This window comes from Aedes albopictus, unplaced genomic scaffold, assembly GCF_035046485.1.
Source record: "Aedes albopictus strain Foshan unplaced genomic scaffold, AalbF5 HiC_scaffold_442, whole genome shotgun sequence".
NCBI lineage: Eukaryota > Metazoa > Arthropoda > Insecta > Diptera > Culicidae > Aedes > Aedes albopictus.
In genome coordinates this window covers 1-25,000 of record NW_026917246.1, presented here as the reverse complement: position 1 = coordinate 25,000, position 25,000 = coordinate 1, and the positions used below count along the sequence as shown (strand labels likewise).

At 38.7% G+C, this 25,000-nt stretch overlaps 1 protein-coding gene across 1 annotated transcript; it reads left to right on the top strand.

Annotated features, from left to right (window-relative positions):
* Positions 1 to 4,087: 4,087 nt before the first annotated feature.
* LOC109622269 (zinc finger protein 608) lies at positions 4,088 to 20,653 on the top strand (the record flags this gene model as incomplete). Its single annotated transcript, XM_062843675.1, is given in 11 exon segments — positions 4,088 to 4,202; positions 4,385 to 5,028; positions 5,088 to 5,211; positions 7,553 to 8,999; positions 9,059 to 9,226; positions 9,288 to 9,699; positions 9,770 to 9,944; positions 10,011 to 10,243; positions 11,094 to 11,872; positions 11,961 to 12,203; positions 17,044 to 20,653. Coding segments are annotated over 11 exon segments (4,414 nt in total), but the record flags the coding sequence as incomplete, so codon positions are not given.
* Positions 20,654 to 25,000: the final 4,347 nt, after the last annotated feature.

Genomic DNA, 25,000 nt, shown 5'->3' with positions numbered 1-25,000 from the left:
TTAAACGCATTGTTGACGTCAATGCGTTTGACTTGACATTTTGGACAAAAACTGACTGCTTTTTATTAACTGAACAACGTTACTTGTATATGACTAGGTTGACATTTCTAGGCTACGCTTAAGAAAATGACATGGTTTATCTAGGTAGGACCGATAGGACAATTGAACGAATTTGAATATTTTTCATAGTATTTGTAGGGGGATGAATACATAATAGTTGACAAGCAAACTTTATTATTTTAAAATTTTATTGCAATTAACTGACTGGTGTATTTTTGTTTATCTCTTAGATGGTATTATGACACCAACAGAAATTCAGTTACATGTTTCTGTGGGTTTTGGACCGATGACAATTTAAGGACACAAGAGACGAACACAGAGAAGTAGAAAACGATTAGCGAAATCAAGAAAACAATTTGACACAGGATCGACTATATTTCAACATACAGGGTTCGATTGATTCGATAAAAAAAAAAAACAAACATACGACAACTGACTTAACGAGAAGTAAAACATATTGAACCATACCACAAAATCAAACAAGAAGACAAACACAAACCGTGTGACCATAACACTACATAGGCAAATCCTGACTGACTGACCAATTCAAAACTTTCCAATCTTCTACCGTAACTTTCTGAGTCAGTTGCAACAGTGTCTTAATGGATATCATTTTCCGCGTACGGCTGGCAAACTGCTTCTGAAAGATTACGTACTCTTTTCTATCTTCGGGTCTAGTGTAGAGGTTTCAACTCTATTCAGAGTGCAGCTAGAAACCTAGCAAAAAAAAAAAAAACAGCTTCCCCAACACTTGCCACAAAGCTAGATGTTCAAACTTTTTGCATGACTTTGTTGTGGTGCAAGTTGTTTTGTTTACGTTTGCTAATTATATTCGAACTTTTTTTCCCAAATTTTGAAAAATATAACTGCGCAATCGAAGAAATCTGAAATGCATTGCAAAGAATAGCGCGAATCAAATCGTCAGAAGTGAATCAAGCAGCAGCAATGAAAGTTTTTTCGAGAAGAGCAGCGACAAAAGTTTCTTCATGAGCATTAGCTTTTGAAAGCAGAATTAATTAAATATTATCTTCTTACTATGCCATCAAATTCTCGATAATAAAAATAAATATTTGTAATATGTTTTTTGTCGACTGCCATACCGTTCAAACAACGCCTTTCTACAAACGATAAACATGTTCATTTGGCTCACACTTTGACAGTTCTCTCTGCTCGATTGGCTCACAATGCCCGCCTCCGCACATCTCTATAATGTAGAATTACTAGGTGTTAGCCAGTGCGGGCAGCAAGCGTTTCACCGATAAATAACAAACGTAGATGTTGCGCCAGTTATTTGGCCTTTCTATCATTAATGTGCTGCCGTTATAAGCATACTATTCAATGTTCTTCGCAATACATGTCACATTATTAGAACAACAATTCCAACTCCCAAAGAGATTTAAGCAAAATAAACTTATGTGGAACAATATTTATTTGAGATTTATTCAATATTCAAAAGCTTCTTGTTGTTGATATAATGGGTAAGAGTAATGGAAACGAAAGATTTTACAAACAGTCTCTAAAATTATATAAATAAAAAGTCTAGTTGATTAATGATTATATATCTTTCGTGGTTTAGACTTTGGGACCATTTATAAACTACAAAGATCGTAATTTGGGAGAGTCAAAAGTAAAGTGTAAAAGTTTACGTGGCTTATGAATGATTACTTTTGTTATTCGGCCTTTCTTGATTCGACCTTTTGTTACGTTCGGCCTTTCGTGCTTTCGGCTTTTCGTGATTCCTGCGCAGACTGCGGCAAGACCGCGGAGCATGTGCTCTTTGAATACTCACGCTTCGTTGAGCAAAGGTCGAGTATACAGGAGATATGCGGTAGAGATATCCCTTCGGCCAACATTGTTGAAAGAATGTGTACGGGGGAGGGAAATAGGATTCCGTTACTTTCATGGTCTCCCGAATCGTACTTGAACTACAGAGATTGGCGGGTCGACCAACAGCAAGTTGAGTTGGCCCTTTCCCTATCCAGGAACTTCAGTCAAACGGGTAGTCTAAAGTACTAGCCTGAACCCTGGTATTATAACTATCTGGTGGAACGCTAACCAATAGAGAGTACTTATGTACGGTTCCGCCTTCTCGAAGTCACGGTGTACCGCGAAGGTAAGGAAGATAGAGAATGAATTTTAGTGGGTCGATCCCCACATAGTCCGAGGAACCATCTCTCAGCAGATTTTCTCGTTCTATAAAAACAGGTAGCGATCGAAGACAAGAGACTCGACAAGAGATCAAAACAGCACGTACATCGTAAACGATGTGTGACTGTCAACTGTTCTACTGAATTTAGTAAACAGTATGCCAAATCGAATTTTCCAAGTCATTAATCGAAATGGCAAAGCTACGGATGATTGAACTTACAATATATTGATTTTTATAAGTTTTATTTAATGAACATGTGTAACATTTGAGATGGTCTTACAGAAACTGGACTCCTCGAAAATGTAAAATCTTATTACAAAAGTAAAAGAAGGAACTTTCAATCAAAATAAATTGAGGACAAAAAATAACTTGTAATGCATTATACATTATCTTCTTTTTAAACAAGATTTTTTAGAATTTAGGCATACCAATAATTATACCAATAATTAATGAAATTATAACTGCTTACATTTTCAACATTCATTTTTCCTTCTATGCTGCATAGGCTGTTCTTTCGAATAGCACTTTTCAGGAAATTATCGTCATCACAACACTGCTTACTTTTTCAACATAGATTTTCCCTTATTTTCCACATAGGCTGTTCTTTCGAGTTACACTGTTCAGGTAATTGGGTTGTTTAGTGGATAAAATATTGCTATTTTCTGTAGCCTAATCGAAAGAGCTTATTTTTCTAAGTATAGGTAACGGTATAGGTATAGGTATAGGTAATTTTGGATTTCGACTAATTTTCGGGCGGAGAATCCGAATCTGAAATAATCCTGATACCCCTAAAGAACCCAATTATCGGCACCACAAGCACAGGTGTTTAGAAATTTGAAAAAATATATAATAAATATTATAGCAATTTAACACCAGTGGTTGTAATAATGCCCATAATTTCTTGAAAAGTGCAATTCGAAAGAACAGCCTGTAGAAAGGAAGGGAAAATCTATGTTGCAAAAGTAAGCAGTTGCAATGCCGATTAGCAATTCGAAAGAACAGCCTATACAAAAAAGGGAAAATCTATGTTGAAATGTAAGCAGTTATAATTTCAATAATTTTACTAATTGCTTTAATTCTAAGAAAAATATTGTTTTAAAAGAAGAAACATTGTTGGGTTTTTGAATGCCGAAAGATAAGCAATGATACTTTTTTCCCTTTTTCATTAAAAATATTTTTGAGTTGTTATAAGAATTGTTGGCATTAAAACTGCTTTTTTCTATTCCATAGTTTTGGAATAATGATAAAAGTCCTTCTCATACTTGAACTTTCAAGATAGGTTCAAAGATCAACAAGCAACTGTATGCAAAGGTAATTAAACGTTTGAACCATTGTAGAATATTTTCATGAATATGTATATATGTATGTATGTATACATCAATTGCCTTAATTTGTTACATATAACGTATAAGAAATAGAAATTTGCGCGTAAAACATTAGGAGGATTCACTTAACAGCGTAAACTGATTAAACGTCGCGATCACCAAGGCAATCTTTAATTATTTCATTCGCAAAATCATGAAACATTTCAAATAAGCAGAAAATCATGGCTTACGCAATTTAATTTGTTTAGTGAGTACCCCTACTATAATGTTAAAATCCTTGCCTACAACATACCATTATGATCAACATTGTACTGTTTGTGTATCGAATTATCTATACTTTTTAGCAGAGTATATTAAGCTTTTCTGGGGAATGGTACATTCTGGGGAATGGATTTCTGGAGAATGGTGCATTCTAGGGAATGGGTTTCTGGGGAATGGATTTCTGGGAAATGGTACATTCTGGGGATTGGTTTTCTGGGAAATGGTTTTCTGGGGAATGTTATAGAATCGTATTGAACTTTATCTCATTGAGTGCTTTTCTTTTTCATTTCAGTACAACCACTACAAATAGTTTATTCTCTTCGAATTCAAATACGGGTTCTTCGTTAAGTAGTAGTAGTAATACTCCAAACGCTCCTGGCCCACCGTCCTCAAAGGACAACAGTAAGGTAATTATTGATCATAAACTGCATCCACTCATATTTGCTGCTTGTTACCCAGTTGTTGCTCAATAATTGATACAAATTTAACATAAAACCTTATTTTCGAATGCGTTTAACAATCTAGTAAATTCCGCCTGTACTATTTTTCTCTTTTTTCGATACTCATTTCTGTAACACATGGGCAACAGAGTAAACCTGTAGTACCAATCATAATCCATTCATCATCACAGATCTCTTCCGCGGCGGCCGCAAATAATTCACAGTTATCGAACCTTCAACACTCTACCTCATCTAGTGGTAGTAGTAGTGGTGGCAGTGGTAACAGTAATAGTTCCAGCAGTAGCACCAACAGTTCCAGTTCTAGCGGCAGCAACAGTAGTTCAGCAAACAATGTGCTAAAGTCGCAACTCCAGTCAACGGCGCCTCCATCCAGTCTGTTGAACGCCTTGGCGTCAGGATCGTCTTCAGCGGCTGGTTCGTCCTCTTCTAGCAATGTGTCGTCTGGCGCATCTACCAGCAGTTCTCACGTAACAAGTGGTGATGCAAATTCGACGATGCACAAGGACGACAAAAATAGCACTAGTCCGCCACCGGCCAAACGCCATAAATGTGATCCTAAAGATATGGTGGATGTGTGTGTGGGAACCTCGGTTGGTACCATAACCGAACCAGACTGCCTCGGACCGTGTGAACCCGGAACTTCCGTTACTTTGGAAGGTATTGTTTGGCACGAAACCGAAGGAGGAGTTTTAGTTGTTAATGTTACATGGCGGGGTAAAACCTACGTCGGTACTCTAATAGACTGTACAAAACATGACTGGGCACCACCACGGTACGTATTAATGGTTGATATTGGTATTGAATTATTCTATATTCGTATCGTAATTACAGATTTTGTGATTCACCAACGGAAGAGTTGGATTCGCGAACGCCGAAGGGCAGAGCCAAACGCAACCGCGGATCAGCGCTGTTTCCCATGAACGACCTTAGCAATTTCACCGAAACCCGAAGTTCTGTGAGTCTTGAGTAACAGTTTTATTTACTTAGGGGTAGGCGGGGCAATATGGACACCCGGGGCAGAATGGACACCCTCAATATTTTGAAATATGCGAACTTTTTTTAACTTTTAATGAATGGAGCATATAGTCCATTTGTCTAAAACGTAGTTTCAGGAAAAAAATACTCGAAATTAAAATTATACTTGATTTTACACGAAAAAGTTGCGTCCTCCGTTTTTTGTGCATGGAAATTATAATTTTCACACCATCTAAAATAAGATTTAGTAATTAATTTATTGGAGGTCGATTAAAACCTGATATTTCTAGAACACATGCAAGTAGTTTTGCTGTATGTACATGCTTAACTTGTTTGTATTTTCTTCTTTATTATATCAAAAATCAAGTTTGGAAATATCTTCTGCTGCCGGGGTAAAATGGACACTCACCTTTTTGGAAGAAGCGGCAAGGGAAAAATATAACCTAAATCACAAACCAACCAAATTCTTCGATTTCAGTATATTTTCGTTTAAATGTTCACTATAGTAGACATAGGGTGAAACAAATTGATCAAAAAACGACAGCAGTGGAAAATAGTTGTTCTAGGCACAGCTGTACATGCCGACAAAAACGAAGCTTTATCCAAAACAGCCTGAATTTAAATTAACTGAACAAAAATGAACTACTTCGGCGTATTATTCATCCATAATAGTTGTTTTGTAATGAAATGACTTTATAGGTGTAAATAATGTACGAAATTCGTAAAAGTCTCATGGTGTCCATATTGCCCCATGGGGGTGTCCATTCTGCCCCGTATGTATGAAGACGGTCATGAAAAACTAACATTTTTCATTACATTTTTTGAAGTGGATAAATCATTTTTCCTCGTGAGCATTCTTATGCAATAGATGCTAAATAGACTTTAAAAGGATACATGTATAAAAAAACTAAACTTTTTTGACATCTTGCCAGGTAAAGTTGGCAAAAACCTTAGGGTGTCCATATTGCCCCGCCTACCCCTATGGATTGGATTCTAAGCTTTTATAATACTGAACAGGATTATGAATCAATGCTCATAATCTGCTAACTTGATTTGAACTTCTATCGTATTGTTTAAAGCCTGATACGTATAGTTAAAAACTTTGCAAAACCAATTTATTTAAATGGTTTACAATCCGATGTGCGTGACTATTCTATTTAGTTTTTGGCTATCGCTCAAACTTTTAAGTTTTGCCATTCTTTACGTATTTTCCGTCACTTCATGATTTCTCCAGAGACAATTTTCTAATGCTTTTCCCCAAGATTCGGCCATCAGTAGATCGGCTCCAGAGGCCGTTCTCTTTCATTTGGAAAATTTGTGCCATGTTAGTCAGTGGCGATTCCCTAACCTCAAATCTACCTGTTCAACGAACGTAAATTCTTGAATTTTCTCATCAAATTGGCTTGTAACCTGTAGAAAATGATGAAAATAATTGTTTTCGCCCATTTTCAATATGATTCTGATCATGAATTCTCCGCAAATGCAAGTTTTAGGGTCGTTGAACAGGTAAAAAGTGAGGTTACGAGACGCCACTGATGTTAGTACCATATTGATCATATGCGTGAAATGGACTTTAAGTTTATTGTGATGTCGTCCGTTCTAGTCAGGCGTGTACGCTAGAATCACGAGTGAAGCCGCGACTATTCGTGATTAGATCGTTCGCTGGAGCAGCCATCAACACTAGTTCGAAACCTACACGCTAAAACTGCTCAGCACTAAAATGTGTAAGACCTACTCATAAGTACATAATTTCCAGACCACACAAAAATGTGTGACAGTTACACATTCTCAAAAAACAACTCGTACACTCGTCTAGATGCGAAATGTTGATTTTTTTTGTTTTCCAAGGTCACACAAGGTCACTGGAGCTGATTTTGTAAATGTGCAAGGGTTACACATTTTTGGTGTAGTCTGGAAATTATGCACTTTAGTGCTGAGCGGCGTTAGCGTGTATACCACATGGTATTATTCGTATACTCATAGAACGCGACGCGAGACAGGACACAGCACTTATAGTTCTTACAACAAATGAACAGGATTTGAATTCAACTTTAAATTCGACCGGTTTCGGGCTCGACGTTGCCCAACGACAGGACGATGTCTGGCTCAAACACAAAGATGCAAAGTCATTGTTGATTGATGTTGATGGATTCTCTTCAAATGTTGCTCCAGAAATAGTTATATTGTGAGACGAGTTTCATAACTTTCGATAAACTGTTTTGCTGCGCAGTCCTTATATGAATCCTTAGTGTATCTTACAACACATATGTAGAATTCGTGTGCATTTGAACTAATTTCACATCTTTTGGTCAATTTTGCAGATGCATAGCAAGTTACGGAATGGTGGAACAAAAGGTCGAGGTGGTCGTACTACAACGACTGCTGAATCAAGCTCGTCGAAGACGACAACCACCTCAACAACCACTACGGCGAGTTCATCGACTGTCACAAGCACAAGTGTTAGTTCAAATACTCCTTCGACGTCTCCGGTCGCCTTTTTGCCGCCACGACCTGAGAAACGCAAATCAAAAGATGAGTGTCCCTCCCCGGTGAATGGTGGCAGTGGAAGTTCGAGTAGTAGCAGTACGAGCGGCAGTGTGATAAATACTAGTAATGTAAATAATGCTAATGCGAGTGGTATTGTCAATAACGGCACTCCGGGAACGCAGAGCGTTGTCAACCCTATGACAGGACTGAATGTGCAAATTTCTACCAAGAAATGCAAGAGCTCTGCATCGCCATGTGCGATATCTCCAGTGTTGCTGGAATGTCCGGAACAGGACTGCAGCAAAAAGTATAAACATGCGAATGGTCTCCGGTATCATCAAAGTCATGCCCACGGTAGCGTCTCGTCTATGGATGAAGATTCTTCACAACCACCCGAATCGCCACAACGGATAGCACCGCCAACTACGCCGTCACCTTTGCCTACAGTACAACCCACTATTCTTCCAACTGTAACAGCCTCAACGACGGTCGCAACAGCTACCAGCAGTCCTGCGCCAGCGGCAACCACTCCAACGGGCAGTACACCTCAGGTGGCCGTTTCTGTAGCGGTGACGTTGAACACTAGTCAAAATACAATCGCAACAACAACTACTACTACTGCTTGCAACAATACAACGGTAAATCCGTCAAACTCCTTACCCTCACCGAGTTTATTAATGACGGTGAATGTATCGACGACTTCGGCGCCCCTATCATCGTCACATTCGCTGCTTACCACTTCCACGCCTCAGATTTTGTCGGCCACTTCTCCTGTCACCTCTCAACCAATTGTCACAACACCTGTTCCTGCTGGTGGTAGCATTACAACTGGAGTTGCAGGACAACCCCAGTCGCACGCCATTCCGAGTGGCAATTCAACACTGCTGAGCTCTGCTTTGAGTGGCAACCAAAATGGATCAGTTCCTCCGACAACTCTTTCGTCCCAATTACAACTCGGCCAAGTTCAACCATCGTCTTCTGTACAGCAACAACCGCTGTCAGCGCCTCCGCAGGCTAACAATAACGGAGGTGTTGCAGCATCTCCCGGCAGAATAGATCCCAGTGCAAAAACTAAGCCCGGTGTTTTACGATTTGGGCCACTTCCTGGAGAAGTTGACCACAACACGAGGCTTACGCCAATTGCTCAAGGTTCTTCCAACTTGCCGGGGAGTTCGGTTCCATCCAGTGCACCACCACCTGGCACACCGGTGAGGCCCCCAAATATGGGGGTCACGGGTGGATTGCTTAGCATGCAACCAGGAACTCCGGGTACACCTGATGGTGAGATTCGTTATAGAAATATGAAGGCTTTTTAAATTAATATATGTTTCTTCTATTAGGATTGAATATGAAGTCTCAAAACTGTTCTAAGCAAAAGAAAAATCGAAAATCTCCCGGGCCCTCGGAGTTTGATGTCGCAGCAGCAAATCGAGCAGAAGATGTTCAAAGCCCCGCATATAGTGACATCAGCGATGATTCTGCACCAGTGGTAGATGCTACTGATTTAGGTAAAATGTTTGTTACTGATCATAGTTTCAGAATGTATCACATGTTTGTATCGCCACACAGATAAATCAAAGGGTCCACCTCTACCGGAAGTGGCGAAGAAACCAAATGAGGGTGTTCAAGGCCAACTTGGTCCACTGTCTGGCTATGGGATGTACCCTTACTATCCGGCCATGCCTCATCAGTCTCCCTACTATTCTTCGGATCATCCTGGAAAACCTCCCGGTTTGGGTCATTCTCCATTGGGTCCTAATACTGCTGTAGACTACAAAAGTAAAGAGCCGCCGCTTGATCTTATGAATAAACCAAATCCCCATCAGCAACAACCTCCACCTCCACCACAACCGGGTCAACCTCCACATCAGCAGCAAATGCCTCCAGGAGATACCGGACCTCAACAAAACAAAGACTGCCCGAGCGGTCCACCGGCTCACGGAGGGACTGGAAAATTGATGCAACATTTCTATCCTTATGGGTACGTAAGGAGAATGGCTCTTATCTGTTTTTATTACTTCTACTGATTTCTTAAATTCTCAAAACCTCAGATATATGCCAACGGGCTTCAGCTATAACCTAGATCCGAACTACGGTCCAGTATCGATGATGTCCGAAGAAAGCAAGTTGTCTCAGCAGCAGCAGCAACATCCTCCAGGACAGATCAAAGAGGAGCGGATAAAGGAAAGTTCCAGTCCCAACGAATACGCAAAAATGGGCCCACAGGTAAGTGGACGATTGTATAGAAAAACCGTTACCATCAACGCTGAACTCAATCTATAATAATCTTAGATGGTGCCCACAAAGTTGATCAAATCAGAGCCAATCACCGTGAAGGATATCAAGACTGAAAGCGGGCATCCAATGCACCCGAAGGATCAACCGCCGCCCGGACAACCACCACAGGGACAGCCGCCGATCAGTGCCTACAGTGGGATGTTCCAAAGGCATGGTCTCAATGTTGGACCACCGTCGCAACCACCGCCGCCCCCGCAGCACATGAATCGAGAGGAAGATTTGAGACGGTAAGGCATGATTTTGTTTTTACACCTTCAGAATTGATGTAGGCCAACAAACTTTCACTTTTTCAATGTTTTCCCTAAAAACTTCCATGACTAGAGTATAAATATCCTTTTTAACCTTCCTAATGCATCATATTGGGAACAACTAGCTGACGTAGTATACGGTTTGGGTCAAAAATGATCGTAATACACAAGGAGGGTTAATCCAACTCTGCCATATTTATGCTATTTGAAAATAGGTACCTAGAAAACAGATTTGAGCCGAAATTTTAAGAATAATTGCTGGGGTTTCCTACTGGCTACAATTACCCGGGATGTCTTTGCGGATTTCTCCAGGAGTTATCTCGGGGATTGCTTCAAGAAATCGTTCCGAGTTTCCTTCAGAAACAAGAATTCTATGCGAAATTCCTCCCGGAGTTTTTTCTGGGATTTTTTCAGAAATTCTTTGAGATCCTTCCAGGAATCCTACAAGAATTTCTTTCAGTATTCCTTCAAAAACTTGTTCGAGATTTATTCTGGAACTCCTTCTGTAATTCTTTCAGGAATTACTTCTGACATTGCTTCAAGAATTCCTTCTGGGATTGCTATGATAATTCCACCAAGAATTTCTTTAGGAATTCCTCCAAAAACCTCTTCCGGTAACGAGGAATGGGCAGAGCGTGTTGAGAGATTAGCATCTACACCCTAAAATGGTAGTACACAACACAGGCATGTTTGTTGTATGACTGGATCAGTCTCTACCTCTATGTCAAATGTTAGTTTGGCTCCTTATTCCGCAGTGAAATTTAGAGTTAGTTTTATAAAAATGGTATAGAGCAGTGTAATTCTTTTTATTTGTTTCGCGTCTCACTAGGTTGTTCAACTATTCTGATCAAAGGAGATCGAGTGCGTCCGGCAATCCATCGGCTTCAAACATGAATACAAAAGACGAACCTCCATCGCCCTCTCAACCACCTCCGGGACACCCTAGTCAGGGACACGGTCCGCCCATGTCGCAGTCTTCGGCAAACGTTTCCCAGTCTGCACAGCCATCAAAAGGCTCGAAAAGTCAACCCTCATCCCAGCCACCGCTGAAACAACAAAAGGATATCAAAACGGAAGACAAAGAGATGCTGAAAGTTAAACAAGAGGGTCAGAAACCAACTATGGAAACGCAAGGACCACCACCGCCACCTACTTCTCAGTACTATCCGCATTCACTATACATGAGTACAGGCCCATTTGGGTTCGATCCGAATCATCAAATGTACCGGAACATGCTAGTACCAGCGGCGTCCTACAGTGCACCTCCATATCACATACAAATACCACGGTACGCACCGCCTGAGGACTTGTCACGAAACACTAGTACAAAAGCTCTAGACTTACTACAACACCATGCCAGTCAATACTATAACTCGCATAAAATTCACGAGCTTAGAGAGGGCGCTCTGAAAAGTCCTACCAGCAACGTTAAAGTAAGCGTATCTAGTCCCAATCTTTCTCAGCAATCCAGTCAGAATCCTAACATGTGCATTCCTCCATCAAATAGTAGCATCAGTAGCTTACAACAGCAGCAGCAACAACAAGTACCGCCATCTTCACATCCACAACAGCCACAGCAACCAGGGGCATCTCTACAACCCTCTCAAGGTAGCTAGTTTGGAAAAAGAAAATAGTAATCTTGCGTTTAAAACTTTCCGAAAAGAAAGAGTAACAACATTTTCTATTCTTTTGCCAGTCGGAGGTCCCAATGCTGGTAGTGGGCCTGGTGGAAGTACGGGAGCTGGGGGACCCGAAATGCAAAAGGACCCTGGCGGTCCGAATGTGCTGGGTCCGGGACCGGCTACTGTAGTAGGAGCACCTCCGCCGCCTCAGCCAGGACAGCCGCCGAGTCGGAGTCCTCCGCCGCAACGGCATGTGCACACACATCACCACACGCACGTCGGCCTTGGCTACCCAATGTTCCAGAGTCCTTACGGAGGTAATATAAATAATTTCAAGCTTAACAATACAAAATACCGTATGGTAAGTGGGGGCAGGATGGGTCACCTAAGAAATGGATCCCTATAACATTCTGAATATAAATAGCATTTCTCTATTTTCTATCACGACTTCCAGATACACTAGTCAGCTATGATATAAGGGTATAGAAAGGTCATACAGTTTGAAACCTGCTTCTTGACAAACAATTGTCAAAACATGACCCATCTTGCCCCACCTCATTTCTACGGGGGCAAGATGGGTCAGCTATCAGAAATTCGATTTTTCTCCAACAAAAAATACTAGATCTTCTATTTTTTCTCTATACATCTAAGCTTCACATACGTACAGATTACATGAAAGAAGTGTTAAAACATATCGGTAGATTATTCTCAGAAATAGAATATTTTTATTCAGGTAGCCATAAAAAACTTTGAAAACTTATATTTTTTTGTAGAAAAATACAAAAAATATGTTCACAAATTTTCAGCGCTCTAGTCGCTTCGATAATGTAGGTCACATAATAGCCTTTCTATGAAAAATAAAACATTTTTAAAAACTATGCAAACATACCGAAAAATTAGGGTGACCCATCTTGCCCCGTCTACACATTACACGTAGTTATATGGAATGTATAGCATAAGGAGTATAACGAAAAAATATTTTATTTTTTTCCTGCGTAAGGAACGTAAAGAATTTTAAAAACAATATATCACTTTTTTGTGTATCCACGTCGTTCATCTGGGAAAATTATAGAAAGTTTCAAAAAATAAATAGTACGGTTGAAAACGGTACTGACCCATCTTGCCCCCTGACCCATCTTGCCCCCACATACCATATGTAACACATGTAATCAAAATTGAGATTATCACATGGGAAACTAGTTTCTTAACCCTTTAGCAGCTAAATTAGCTGTTAGTGCACAGGGTCAAATGTTTGTCCTAAAAGAAACCAATGCTCAAACATCTTGTTTGACTCGATCGAATTTTCATTAGTGTCAAACTGATGTTGTTTCTTGAATTCTTTCCTTGTCAAATATTTGACCCTGTGTACTACAAGGCAGGCAACTATATTGCCACCTCAAGTGCCACCTACGACTTTTATTATTTTCTGCTTGATAACAACTTATATCGAATTTCTTTTTTGGTTTACGCATACCTTGGATTACTAACAACGCTGGTTATTTTTGGTCCTTAACAAAGCTTAAATAGTAATTTGGGAGCTGTTTGCAACCTAAAAATAGCTAAATTTGACTGCGTGAAGAAAATTAGCTCAAAGTTATTGGTAAAGTGATGATTTAGTAAATATTTTAAAAAGATATCAAATTATAGGTTCACATTAGCTGAACTACGCGGGAAATATTATGGGTTAAGCCTTAATTGACTTCGAAATCTCTTTAGCTTTTTGTCACAGTCAAGAGAAGAAATGTACCCCCCAAACGAACAGTGGTAAGAATATTGCCACCAACACTAGCGGCCTAAACGGACAGTGGTAACTATACTGCCACCAGTGTTTTTGGGCTAAACGGGCAGTGGCGCCACCTAGATTTTAGAGAATTTCTTAAATGTTTCGACACCTCGTTTAATTTTCACGGCCTAAAGGGTTATGAGCAGTCTCCAAATGGTTGCATTTCAGATGCACACAACACTGGACGTGGTTCATTTGTAGGCGTTGAACCTGTTTCGGTCTGACGGCAAGGCTATGAAAGATGTAGTTGCGCACATCCTCAAAACTCGGACGCTTTTCAAAGTTTCGGAGATCAATTTTGAACGTGCGTTGGCGAAGAGTAACAACCATTATAACAATGCGAGCTAGGGCGAAAAAATCGATTATTTAACGCGCACGGTTCTCAGCGTGAGCACGTCCAAATGCAACAAAGACTGCAGCGCAACTGATAACTTAGTGGTGTTTTCGACCTTCAAAATTCAATGAAAAATAAAAGAAAACAAAACAACGTTTTTGAAAGCCCCGTTGACCATGTTTTGAATCGAATTTTTGATTATCGATCAATTTGAAGTATAATGACAATGGCAAGTCATTTTCGCGTAAAAAGAAATATTTCATAGTTTACCGAAAGCCCTATTATGCTGATCAGCTCCACAGAGTCCCGCATGTTATGGATCATCTTTTGCCATATGGATCAGTGCGTCATTCCTTAAAACTTCACCTCCAATATGAAATTTGTGTTGATAAGAGATGAGAAAACATAAAAAAGCCACGAATCCATATACCAGCTTTGCAAGAGGAACTACACTAGGGTTCGATGATGTTCTACATCTTAAGTGTTATTATTACGATTCTTCGTTTCAAGACATCTGATTTTCAAGGTTACACGCTAACGCCGCTCAGCACAAAAGTGCATAATTTCCAGACTACACCAAAAATGTGTAACCCTTGCACATTCACAAAATCAGCTCCTGTGTCCGCAAAATCGTTAAATCCGCATATATTTTTGTACAGCAATCTAGCTAGGTTTACTAGTGACCTTGGAAAACAAAAAAAATATCGACATTTTGCATCTAGACGAGTGTACGAGCTATTTTTGAGAATGTGTAACTGTAACACATTTTTGTGTGGTCTGGAAATTATGCACTTATGAGTAGGGCTTACACATTTTAGTGCTGAGCGGTTTTACTGTGTATGTTTTTAAATGATGCTTTCGACACTTTAAGCTAAAAATATTGTATCAAGAGTGTTGAGCGGAGCAAAAATCTATATTTGTTTAAAGTTATCCATAATACCGTCAAACGATCAGTTTCTGGATCACATTATATGGATCACTGTTAAAAGTCACATTATATTTATGTTTCAGTCCCAGAATGAAGCGAAACTTCGCAAAGTAATATATCTCTTTCGTGACCAATTTGCACAATTGTGCTATTGACAGGTAACAGTTTTACATATTATGGTTTCATTTGTTTAGACTTCGTTTTATGTAACGTAAACTGTTTCAATAATTCAGCCATTCTATATAACATCAAAAAAGGTAAGGGTAGTAAAAATTGATTATTATTCCTGCGTTCTCATATAAGAATCATAAGCAAGGCATAAAAGTAAGAAGAAGAAGAATGTGGGTGCAGGCAGCCATATTCTGGCTTCCTCATATAGTGTCCTTAAGGGGCCATTAGACTGTTTGTCATTATGACAAATATTTGTCGTTGTAGTTCGACATTCATCCGAGGTTGCCATGATTTCCGTTGTGTTGGCCTTTTGTCGGGCTTGTTTGCAAACAAACTTTTGTTTACGTTGCCTGTGAGATTTACTACAACAAGGTAAACAAAAAGTGGACAAAAAACGTAAAACATGAAAAAGTTGTATCAGTCGCATATTTTTTATTTCCGATTTATCCAGATATAAATCGAAATATAATAAATAGTTCTTTCCAATGAGAAAAAATGATTGTTTTTTGTTGTGAAATCTAAGAGTTCTGGAGAGCCAAAGTTGAGACATTTCTAGATTGAGTTTAAATAAGGGCGAAAGTAACATGAAAGAGTTCTCTTCATCGACTCTCTCTTCTTCAAATTATAGTGACAAGATGCAAGTATGGTTGCACTTTATGGTCATAAATCGCTAGGTTGCGATGCAATCTAGCGTCTAAGTGTAAAAAAGTTCGATTGAATTTGCATCTTGTCACTTTTATTTGCAGAAGAGAGAGTCGATGTAGAGAACTCTCTCATGTTACTTTCGCCCTTATTTAAACTCAATTTAGATTTGTATTAAGATTTCACTTTTTTGCGTTGCGTCCCGAAAGGTATAGGGTTCACTCTGAAGCCGTGCTCAAAACAACTATTACACGCAGACGAGTGCACTTCGTTAGCACAAAAATGGGTTCCAAAGTGATTTTTCATTTGATTTTTCTGGAAGTTCGGCACTGGTGCCGGGAATTCCCGGCGCTAGACTAGGTGCAGTAAACTCGCTTAAAATCAACTTTCCGGCAGAAAATCATCTCAACAGTCACTGTTTACACCAAGTTCACACAACAAGGGTACGGCCAGAGTGGACGCGTCACGCGACGCGGCGCAGATTTCCCATACGATTTGACAGCTCCTTATTATTGATTGTTATTCCTTTGCGTGCAAATTTCCGCGCCGCGTCGCGTTGCGCGTCCACTCTGGTATCTGATTCAGATGGAAAAATTGGACGAAAACGGTCGTTTCGTTGTTAATTTAGGTAATGCGCAATTTTGTTTACCTGTAGTGCCGAGAATGGGGTCAAAACCCTATATACAAACATATATTATCCAACGTGCGATTTTTATATCAAAATCGTTGGTTTTCGATTTGTAAATAACTTTTTGTCTTAGAAAACAAATAGGAATCATACCTACTACACAAATGAATTGCGCGCCGAAATTTTTTTTGATCAAGATTTTCGACTTGAAACATCAAAGTGATCCATAACTGTGTATGGACGGTATATAGAGTAAAGATACATACCAGCCCCGAGACCTAATAGTAATCAAGCTGATCATAAGGTTGTGCCTTTGCCTTTGGTTTCTTCCAGCCGGACTCTTTTTTGGGTCTGTGTCATTTGGCATAAGTTCGTTTGGCATAAGGTCATTTGGCATAACGATTATTTGGCATAATGGACACTTGGCATAACAAAGAAGTGTGCATTTCGATTATGCCAAATGATCGTTATGTCGAATGTCCCGCTCCCATTGAAAGGTACTTATATATTTATCATGTTTTTTTTTACTTCTTTACTATAAGCTATGGCAGTATAGTACCGAATCTTTTGTTTTGCCGGTCAATGATGTACGGTGTTCTGTATTGTTAGGCTTGATATGTAATTCACCTATATAGCATTTCTAATATTTTGTTTTCGTGCAAAATTTTCAGTACTAAGCCAACAAGCAGCAGCAGCAGCTGTCACTGTGATAAGTCCATTCCAGACTGGACCGCCAACCAAGTAAGATTCGGGAGCAGGAAGTGGAAATTGCATCGGTTATTACTCGTATGAACCGCGATCCTAGACCTGATCATAAAAGGTGTCACCGAACACACATGATAGAGACAAGACAGGAGACGAATGACACGAGTTCGCCACTAGGGGCCGAAGAAGCAGAAACAGCAGCAGTAAACATGAAACAGTAGAAGCGAAAGTGTGATAGTAATACTTTATTTTCACCTGATCAATCATTATGTGTTGACGGGTAAGCCAGCTTCTTTGAAATGGCGTGAAAACACGGACTAGACCATATGAGAACAAATAGAAAGGAATAAAAGTGAGTTTTTTATTTGTGTACTACGGAAGAGGTTTTAACAGGAGAAGGAATATTCTATTGGAAAGGACTTAATATTAAAAGTGTAGCTTTAGTATTGTTAGGATAAGCGTAGGGATAGTTTAGAGGAAAAAGTATCTATTTTTGTACAAAAAATAAAAATAAGCAAAAAATACAATACAATTTTACTAGTAGCGCAACGTCGTCATGGTGAATGAACAAACATTAGGTAATTTTGATTACTAGTTGTTAGTTTGTAGTGTGTATGCTGGAAATGTAAATATGGCGAATGTATTGCGTTTTGGAGAAGAAAAAAAGTACGATCGTGTCACTGTGAAAACAATCGACAGCAGCAGAATCATTTCATCAATCCATTGTGTGATTAGATAGATGGTCTACGAGTCGTACAAAATACCAGATCTTGTTTGTATCTGTTACATAAAAAAATCGCTGGATGTTGGCCAGTTTTATCTGCTGTTACTGCAGCTTCAAAGACGTTTTGTTTCGTCGAAAGCAGCTGATGCTTTTTGCAGATTATGTGTAAAATGCGCATTAACTTATTTGAATGACTGTTAACAATGTCAAATTAAATGCCGTGATATATGCAGTCCTTCAAACACTGAAAGTGCATTTCACTCATCTGGAATAAACGATTCGCCCCGTAAAAAAACTACGAAAAACACTTATTTTGCCAATTAGGTACCGTGACCGGCCCTAATTCGGCGCACTTTCTCGCATATACCACAAAATCACGGACGCTAGTTCAATATTAGCTTCAAATATATTTTTTGAATATTGTTTCAATAGTAATGAAAATTTTTCAGAAAAAGTTTTTGAAGAATTTTTTTTTTCAAATCAACGATCATTATTTTGTAAAAACAAAATAAAATGATGTTGCAAGTACTGTAAATTGCCTGAAATCTGTGTCCGTTAGCGAAACTGCTAAAAAGTTGCTTCATGAGCTGAAGCATTTTGCGACATAAATAATGAAGAGAATGTCTGCTTTTCCATGCGCATCCTGTACTGCTGTCTTCGAGGAATCAGAATCGGCAAAAAACAATTGAGTTTTCTTCTTCTTTTTTTTTTAATTTTCTTGTTCTTCTTAGGTGCGCAGAATTAGGAACCGATATTAAATGGTGGTCCTTATTCTGCGCAGATTACAATTGAATTTCATGTATGAATCATGTTCTCATTACAATATGTTATGTTTTTAGTGTTTTCTCATGTGCGCAGAATTAGGAACATTAGGGACTGTTCATAAACCACGTAGACCAAGTTTTGGTCATCTCAGACCCCCCTCCCCCCTGTATACTTTCGTCCATACAAAAATTTTAAAATTTGTATGGACCGTAGACTTTGGCCAGAACAACCAGCCCCCCTCCTATCAAAAAGTCTACGTGGTTTATGAACGGACAGTGCGCAGAATAAGGAGCATTCCAAAAAAGGGTGCGCAGAATTAGGAACAGAGACACAGCATTTTTCAATCAGCAATCAAATGTATCAATATTCGATGGTTGTTTATGGTGATTTTATTGGATTTTTTTGTCAGGGTTGATCTGTCCAAAACAAAGGAAAAACTTCGAGTATGTCATCTTCAAATAAACTGAGAAGCAAACTCGGTCGCATTACGAATGTTACGGCAAGAGAAACATTAAATGAAGCATTTCAAATTATATTATTACGGTAATATTTATTTGCAAAAATAACGTCGAAGTTGAATCAATCCAACTGCTGTGCGATTGTAAGTTCTTTACTTGGGATAGCGCCATTCGGCTAGTGATCGATAGACATGACGCAAAGAATAGCTAATTCGAAAAAAAGAGAACATGATTGTTGATATGCCACATGGATATTATATAAAACGACGTTATCGTCGTCTAATCGGAGTTATGCTAAATGGGAAACTTTCATACGGATTCTATGTGATGAGAAAACAATGCTCTGGTATTTGTACGCTTTGGATCAGTATATTGTCATACGGTGTTTTCCAAAGTGAGAACCTAATCAAATACCCTTCGTTTGGAAGGATACAATGTAAACACAACATCAATATATGATATGTAAATATACTAGCTTAAACAAACCTATTATTTAGTCTACTCCTTCTTGAATGTTCCAGTTTCCAGCGCTCTAATCAGTTGCGCTAACCTTACCGAATTTTATTTGCATGTACTTCTCTTTTATGGCTTTATGATTTCCGGTTACTCGGCCCTAAATTCCATTGTAAACTATCAAGGCAAATCGTCTTCAAAAGGTGGTAAGTTTTACAGCCATTAAGTTTTTGTAGAACGCAACAACAACAACTGCTAGGAAACATTCAAAAAGTTTACATGACTGATATTTACCGATGGTAGTAAGTGGTGCATTGCTCTGAACGAAGAAGCTTTCTGAACAAAACGCCGTCGATCTTTTACAATATAGTAAAAAACAATGCGATGGAATGTAAGCAGCGGTCTCAAAACAATAGATATATGTTGCTGTAAATATAGGTACACAGAATGAACCAGCTTACCTACGCGCTGATTGCAAGGGTAATTGTTATCATAATCACTACAAAATGAACTCTGAATGCGTGTCGGTGAAAGAGCTTCACTGTAAATATTTTCTCCTAGGAACACTTATAGATGTCGTCGTGTTTTAGCCGAAATCACAAGACGAAGAGGATCAGGAATGTAATCTTCGCGCGTTACTGTCAGCCGATCGGTTTGGGCTAAATTATTTACGAAGTGCATAATGATTACGACTTATCAGAAAACTTAAGGAAAACAAGGATAGAAATGGCAGAAGGAAAGCAAAAAAAAAACGAATTGCAAACCAAGCTTTAGATGTGGAACTACTAATAAACAGTGAGGTAAAGTTTGAATTACCGGAATTTAAAGATTGGACATTGTTGTTGAGCATACCGTTGAGGGTATTCTTAAAAAAATCTTCCTTTAATAAACGGTCGTGTCGGTTTAATGGGCCGATATCAACTAAAATAGAAACCAGTAACAGTGCTTTCTGAAAAATAATGAAGCATCTCTTCTCAAGTCTGGTACGCGGCTAAATGTGTTTGGGACAGTAAAATTAACTGCAGAGATTAACTACCGTAAAATACATGTATAAAAAATAAAGTAAAGCAAAATCTATAATTACAATTAATGCTATTATTATATATAGAAATACATTCCTTGTATTAAAGCATAAACATTGGTGAAAAAATATAAAATAAACAATTCTAAAAATAATATGCCTATTGTTTTATTTATTTATTTTTCTTTTTCCACCAATCAACTGATGTCCAACGTTCGAATAATGTTATGGTATGCCAAAACGCAAAGGTAAATCGGGTCTGCGTCATTTGGCACAGCTCGGCTACTAGTATGAGCAATAACGGCATATAGGCATAACTCGTCGGTTTCCTGCAATAGGGGCACAACTAAAAATGTGAATTATCCGAACATTTGAAACATTTGAAAATTGGGAACCCCGAAGCATATCCTGCGGGCTCACGTATTTAACAAATTTAACGATTTTTTTTTATTGTTGTAGGGAAGTGGATTTCGGTAGGGTTGCTATTTTTCTGCTGTAACTTGAACTAATTGTCACAATTTTTGGGAAGCGGTGAGACACCTCGTACAGTATCTAGCCGTGTACAAAATTTCAAGTCAATTGGTTCGGAATTGACTCAGTTATAGCAAAAAAGTGCCCAAAATACCGGCCTTCGGTTCCGCCTGCCAGCATTCACCAACAGTCCTTTGCTGCTTCGCTTTTCAGGCGGATGTTCCAAACAGAGTTTGGAATTCCATCGCGAGCCATGTGTGTTCTAGACTCTAGACTCAGCTTGTGCTACACTCGACGAGTATAACACATCGTGAAGCGACGTGCTCGGGAACGTTTCCCAAAATGTGCTATTCATTCTCTTGACCGGTTCAATACGAGAGCGCAATCAAGAGAGAAGATGCTCGGCGACGCTAATGGAGGGATGCATTCGGCAAGAATATTTTATTGTCATAAGTCTTGATTATTATGGCAACACAATCTGCCACATCATAAATACAAATAAATTAAATAGTATGTTACGTTTTAAAAGCAAAAATGCGTTAAATAATGATGAAAATAAAGTATATTCACAGTTGTTTCAAACCAAAGATGAGAGAGCATCAGAAAGTGCAGGATTAATTTGTGTTTTTCGAAGTAATGTTCGGCCGGCGCATCAGGACACGTCTGGACTTGTTTCGCCCTCCACCAGAGCAGAGCGCGCACCGAGTGACGAAAAGGAAGAAAACCGAAGGAGCTTCTCTGCACACGATGCCGTTTATGCGAAGGTGTACTGTACAGCAACAACAAGTGGCGCTGGGCACCTGGAACGGTATGTGAGAAAATCGGCAAGGTGATGTACACCGTCTGGGTTGAGGATCAGCGGATGATAACCAGATGCGCAGTCGTGGCGGTACTACACCAGGTAGCAGCAGGCCGTAGTCAGTACTGCCTCTAGACGTTCTGCTGGATGCGTGGAGCATTTCGAGAACTGCGCCGCCACGGACTCGTCAAGAGAGTTCCCACCGTTGCCACCTATGCCGTCTGCGTCCTCGTCGGTGTCTACGTCCATGTCCTCGTCATTATCGTTATCTATGTCTGCTACGTCAGCATCCCCATCGGCAGATAGCGAACCAGTTACTCCGGTACAGCTTCCACGAAGGTCTTCCAGTCCAGAGCTCGAAGGCCTCCGCAGTGGTTCGACCCGTACCATCTCTATTGAGAAGGGGGGATGTTGGGGACAACATTAACGCGGATAGTCCCTACCTATGCCGCCGCCGCTGCACTCGCGGGCGACTGAACATCTGTCACCCTTTGATGTCGACACAGCGCATACATGTATAATTGTTATTGAATGAATGTTGTCCAAATGTAAAATGTAAATGAAGTTAGTTTTGTTTTTGTTCGTTTTACCGCAACAACGCGTTCTAATGAATTAACTACATCGGCTGTTTTCCTACTCTCCGCATCGACCAATGTGGCGCTAGCTTCTATGCGCAAAAAATCGCTAAAAGTAAATCGCAAAAATATTGTATGGCGAATACCATCTAAAGGCTAACTCTTCAAAGTGGAACACATTATTCGAAAAAATATTTGGTAGTGGTTGTGCATAATGGTGACCACTATTAAGCCTACCAAATATTTTTTCGGGAAAAGCTTTGTATTCCAAGTAATTCAAGTTTAGATGCATTTCGCCATACAAAATTAAATTGATTTACTCCTGCTGATTAACTGTGGCTGCGCGTAAAGCGGGTAGTCCATTTGTTCGTCCGATAATTATTTATGTTTTAATTTGTTTCTCGCGCTAATGTTCTCGGTACGCGAGTTCGGCCACGTACGGGCGCGGGATACAAAATTTTGTGTGTTCAATGGTCTAAAAACTCACTTTTATTGGCGTTTCGGACAATTTTGTGTTTTACTATTTGTTTGAAGCTTTAAAATAACTAAACCTGTGACTAGATTACATTTATACTTCTCATAGTTCACTTGGCATCATACAACATGGTAATATACATATGTGCAAAAATGTTGTACTAATTCACACAAAACAGTAAACTTTGAACGCTATTTAAAAAAATCATCAAATATCATGTCGGTGAAAAAAAATTACATGAAAGCATATGTATTTTTTAGGTGATCGCCGATGAAAAAACTTGCCCGAACTTGCCGGACTGCAAGAACGTCCTATATACATTTTGCGTGATTTTCAGGAACTTTCTATAAAAAATCAATGCATATTTTGTTTTTTCCAACTAATTTCTTTGAGATGTGTTTTATTTTAGTATTTTTCATTAAACGGAAAACGGACATTAAATTCGAAGTCCAACCGACTTGCAATATTTGACTTGTAACTTGTACTTGTACGATTTTTATGCAACAGGAAATCACAAGTTACAAGCTACAAGACTAATATTATTATTTAATAAAATTTTCATTATGCTGCAGGCCCTAGAATGTTCGTGACCTGAGATTCGTGACATGAAGAAAAGCATGTGCTGTTCGGTTTATTTTCAGCCGCTCAAACGAAATAAATTTGTTACAAAGTATGGTATTCCAATTACCAAAATAAAGTAACACATTCTTTACATTTTACTATTATTGTTTATTATGAGTGTTCAAATTATAACATTTCCATAGACAAATAGACGGCCAAAGCGTCAAAGACAATAGACATACAAATGACAAATACACATACAAAAACATGGACTAGTGAATATGCTAAATCAAGTACCAAGATTTTTAGTAAAATGCTAAGATTTAGCAATATGTAGGGGTAGGCGGGGCAATATGGACACCCGGGGCAGAATGGACACCCTCAATATTTTGAAATATGCGAACTTTTTTGAACATTTAATGAATGGAGAATATAGTAGATTTGTCTAAAACGTAGTTTCAGGAAAGAAACATTCGAAATTAAAATTACACTTGATTTTACACGAAAAAGTTGCGTCCTCCGTTTTTTGTGCATGGAAATTATAATTTTCACACCATCTAAAATAAGATTTAGTGTTTAATTTATTGCAGGTCGATTAAAACCTGATATTTCTAGAACACATGCAAGTGGTTTTGCTGTATCTACATGCTTAACATGTTTATATTTTCTTCTTTATTATATCAAAAATCAAGTTTGGAAATATCTTCTGCTGCCGGGGCAAAATAGACACTCACCTTTTTGAAAGAAGCGGCAAGGGAAAAATATAACCTAAATCACAAACCAACACACTCAGATTCGATTTCGTTGTTCGGTAAGGTACCCCGGGGCAAGTGGAACCTAAAAAAATGCCAGTTTGGATTTGTCAAGCCAAAAACTTCTAAACATAAATAATTTTATAATTCCAATGGTTCTAACAGACATTGTTGGTATATTTCTTCTTATTACCGGGCATTAAAACTGTTTCAAAATTTTTAAATTCTGTATATTATGCATATTATGAAAAGTGGAGCAGATCTTCATTTACAGCATGTCACGGGGCAAGTGGGACCTATTCGGATTTTTTGAACAAATGGCTTAATATAGTTGCTGCGTTTATGTAAGGCAGCATAAGTTATAAATATCTTATGCAAATAACTATGTTAAGTGATTTATGTTGGAAAAAAATTGTAGTATCGTGCATAATAACGAAACGCTGAGAAAAAAATTGATTCAACTCTAGCAGCTCGTGCAAAACAAATTGATTTTATTTATACAAAAAGCGCCCTAAGGTTAAATTCCGAAAGATTTCAAAACTTACTTTTCATATCACGTAGTTGATGAATCTCTCCAAAAGATTTTTCAAGATTTACAGATGTTATGTTTCCCCTTACATAATTGTAGGATCATTAAATAAAGATTTTTAAATCGTGAACTTCGAATAGTACGTTTTCCAATTTTTTCATGCATTATGGCCAGTTCCTTCACATTCAGAAAAGCCCATTATGCAGCGAAAAACTAAAAAATAATATAATTTGCTTGAACGAAAATATGAAAAATAGATGACCCGAAAAAAATATGTTCTACCAAAACCATCACCATTTCAAACAATAGTTTCATCATCAGAATAGAAGTAATTAAGTAT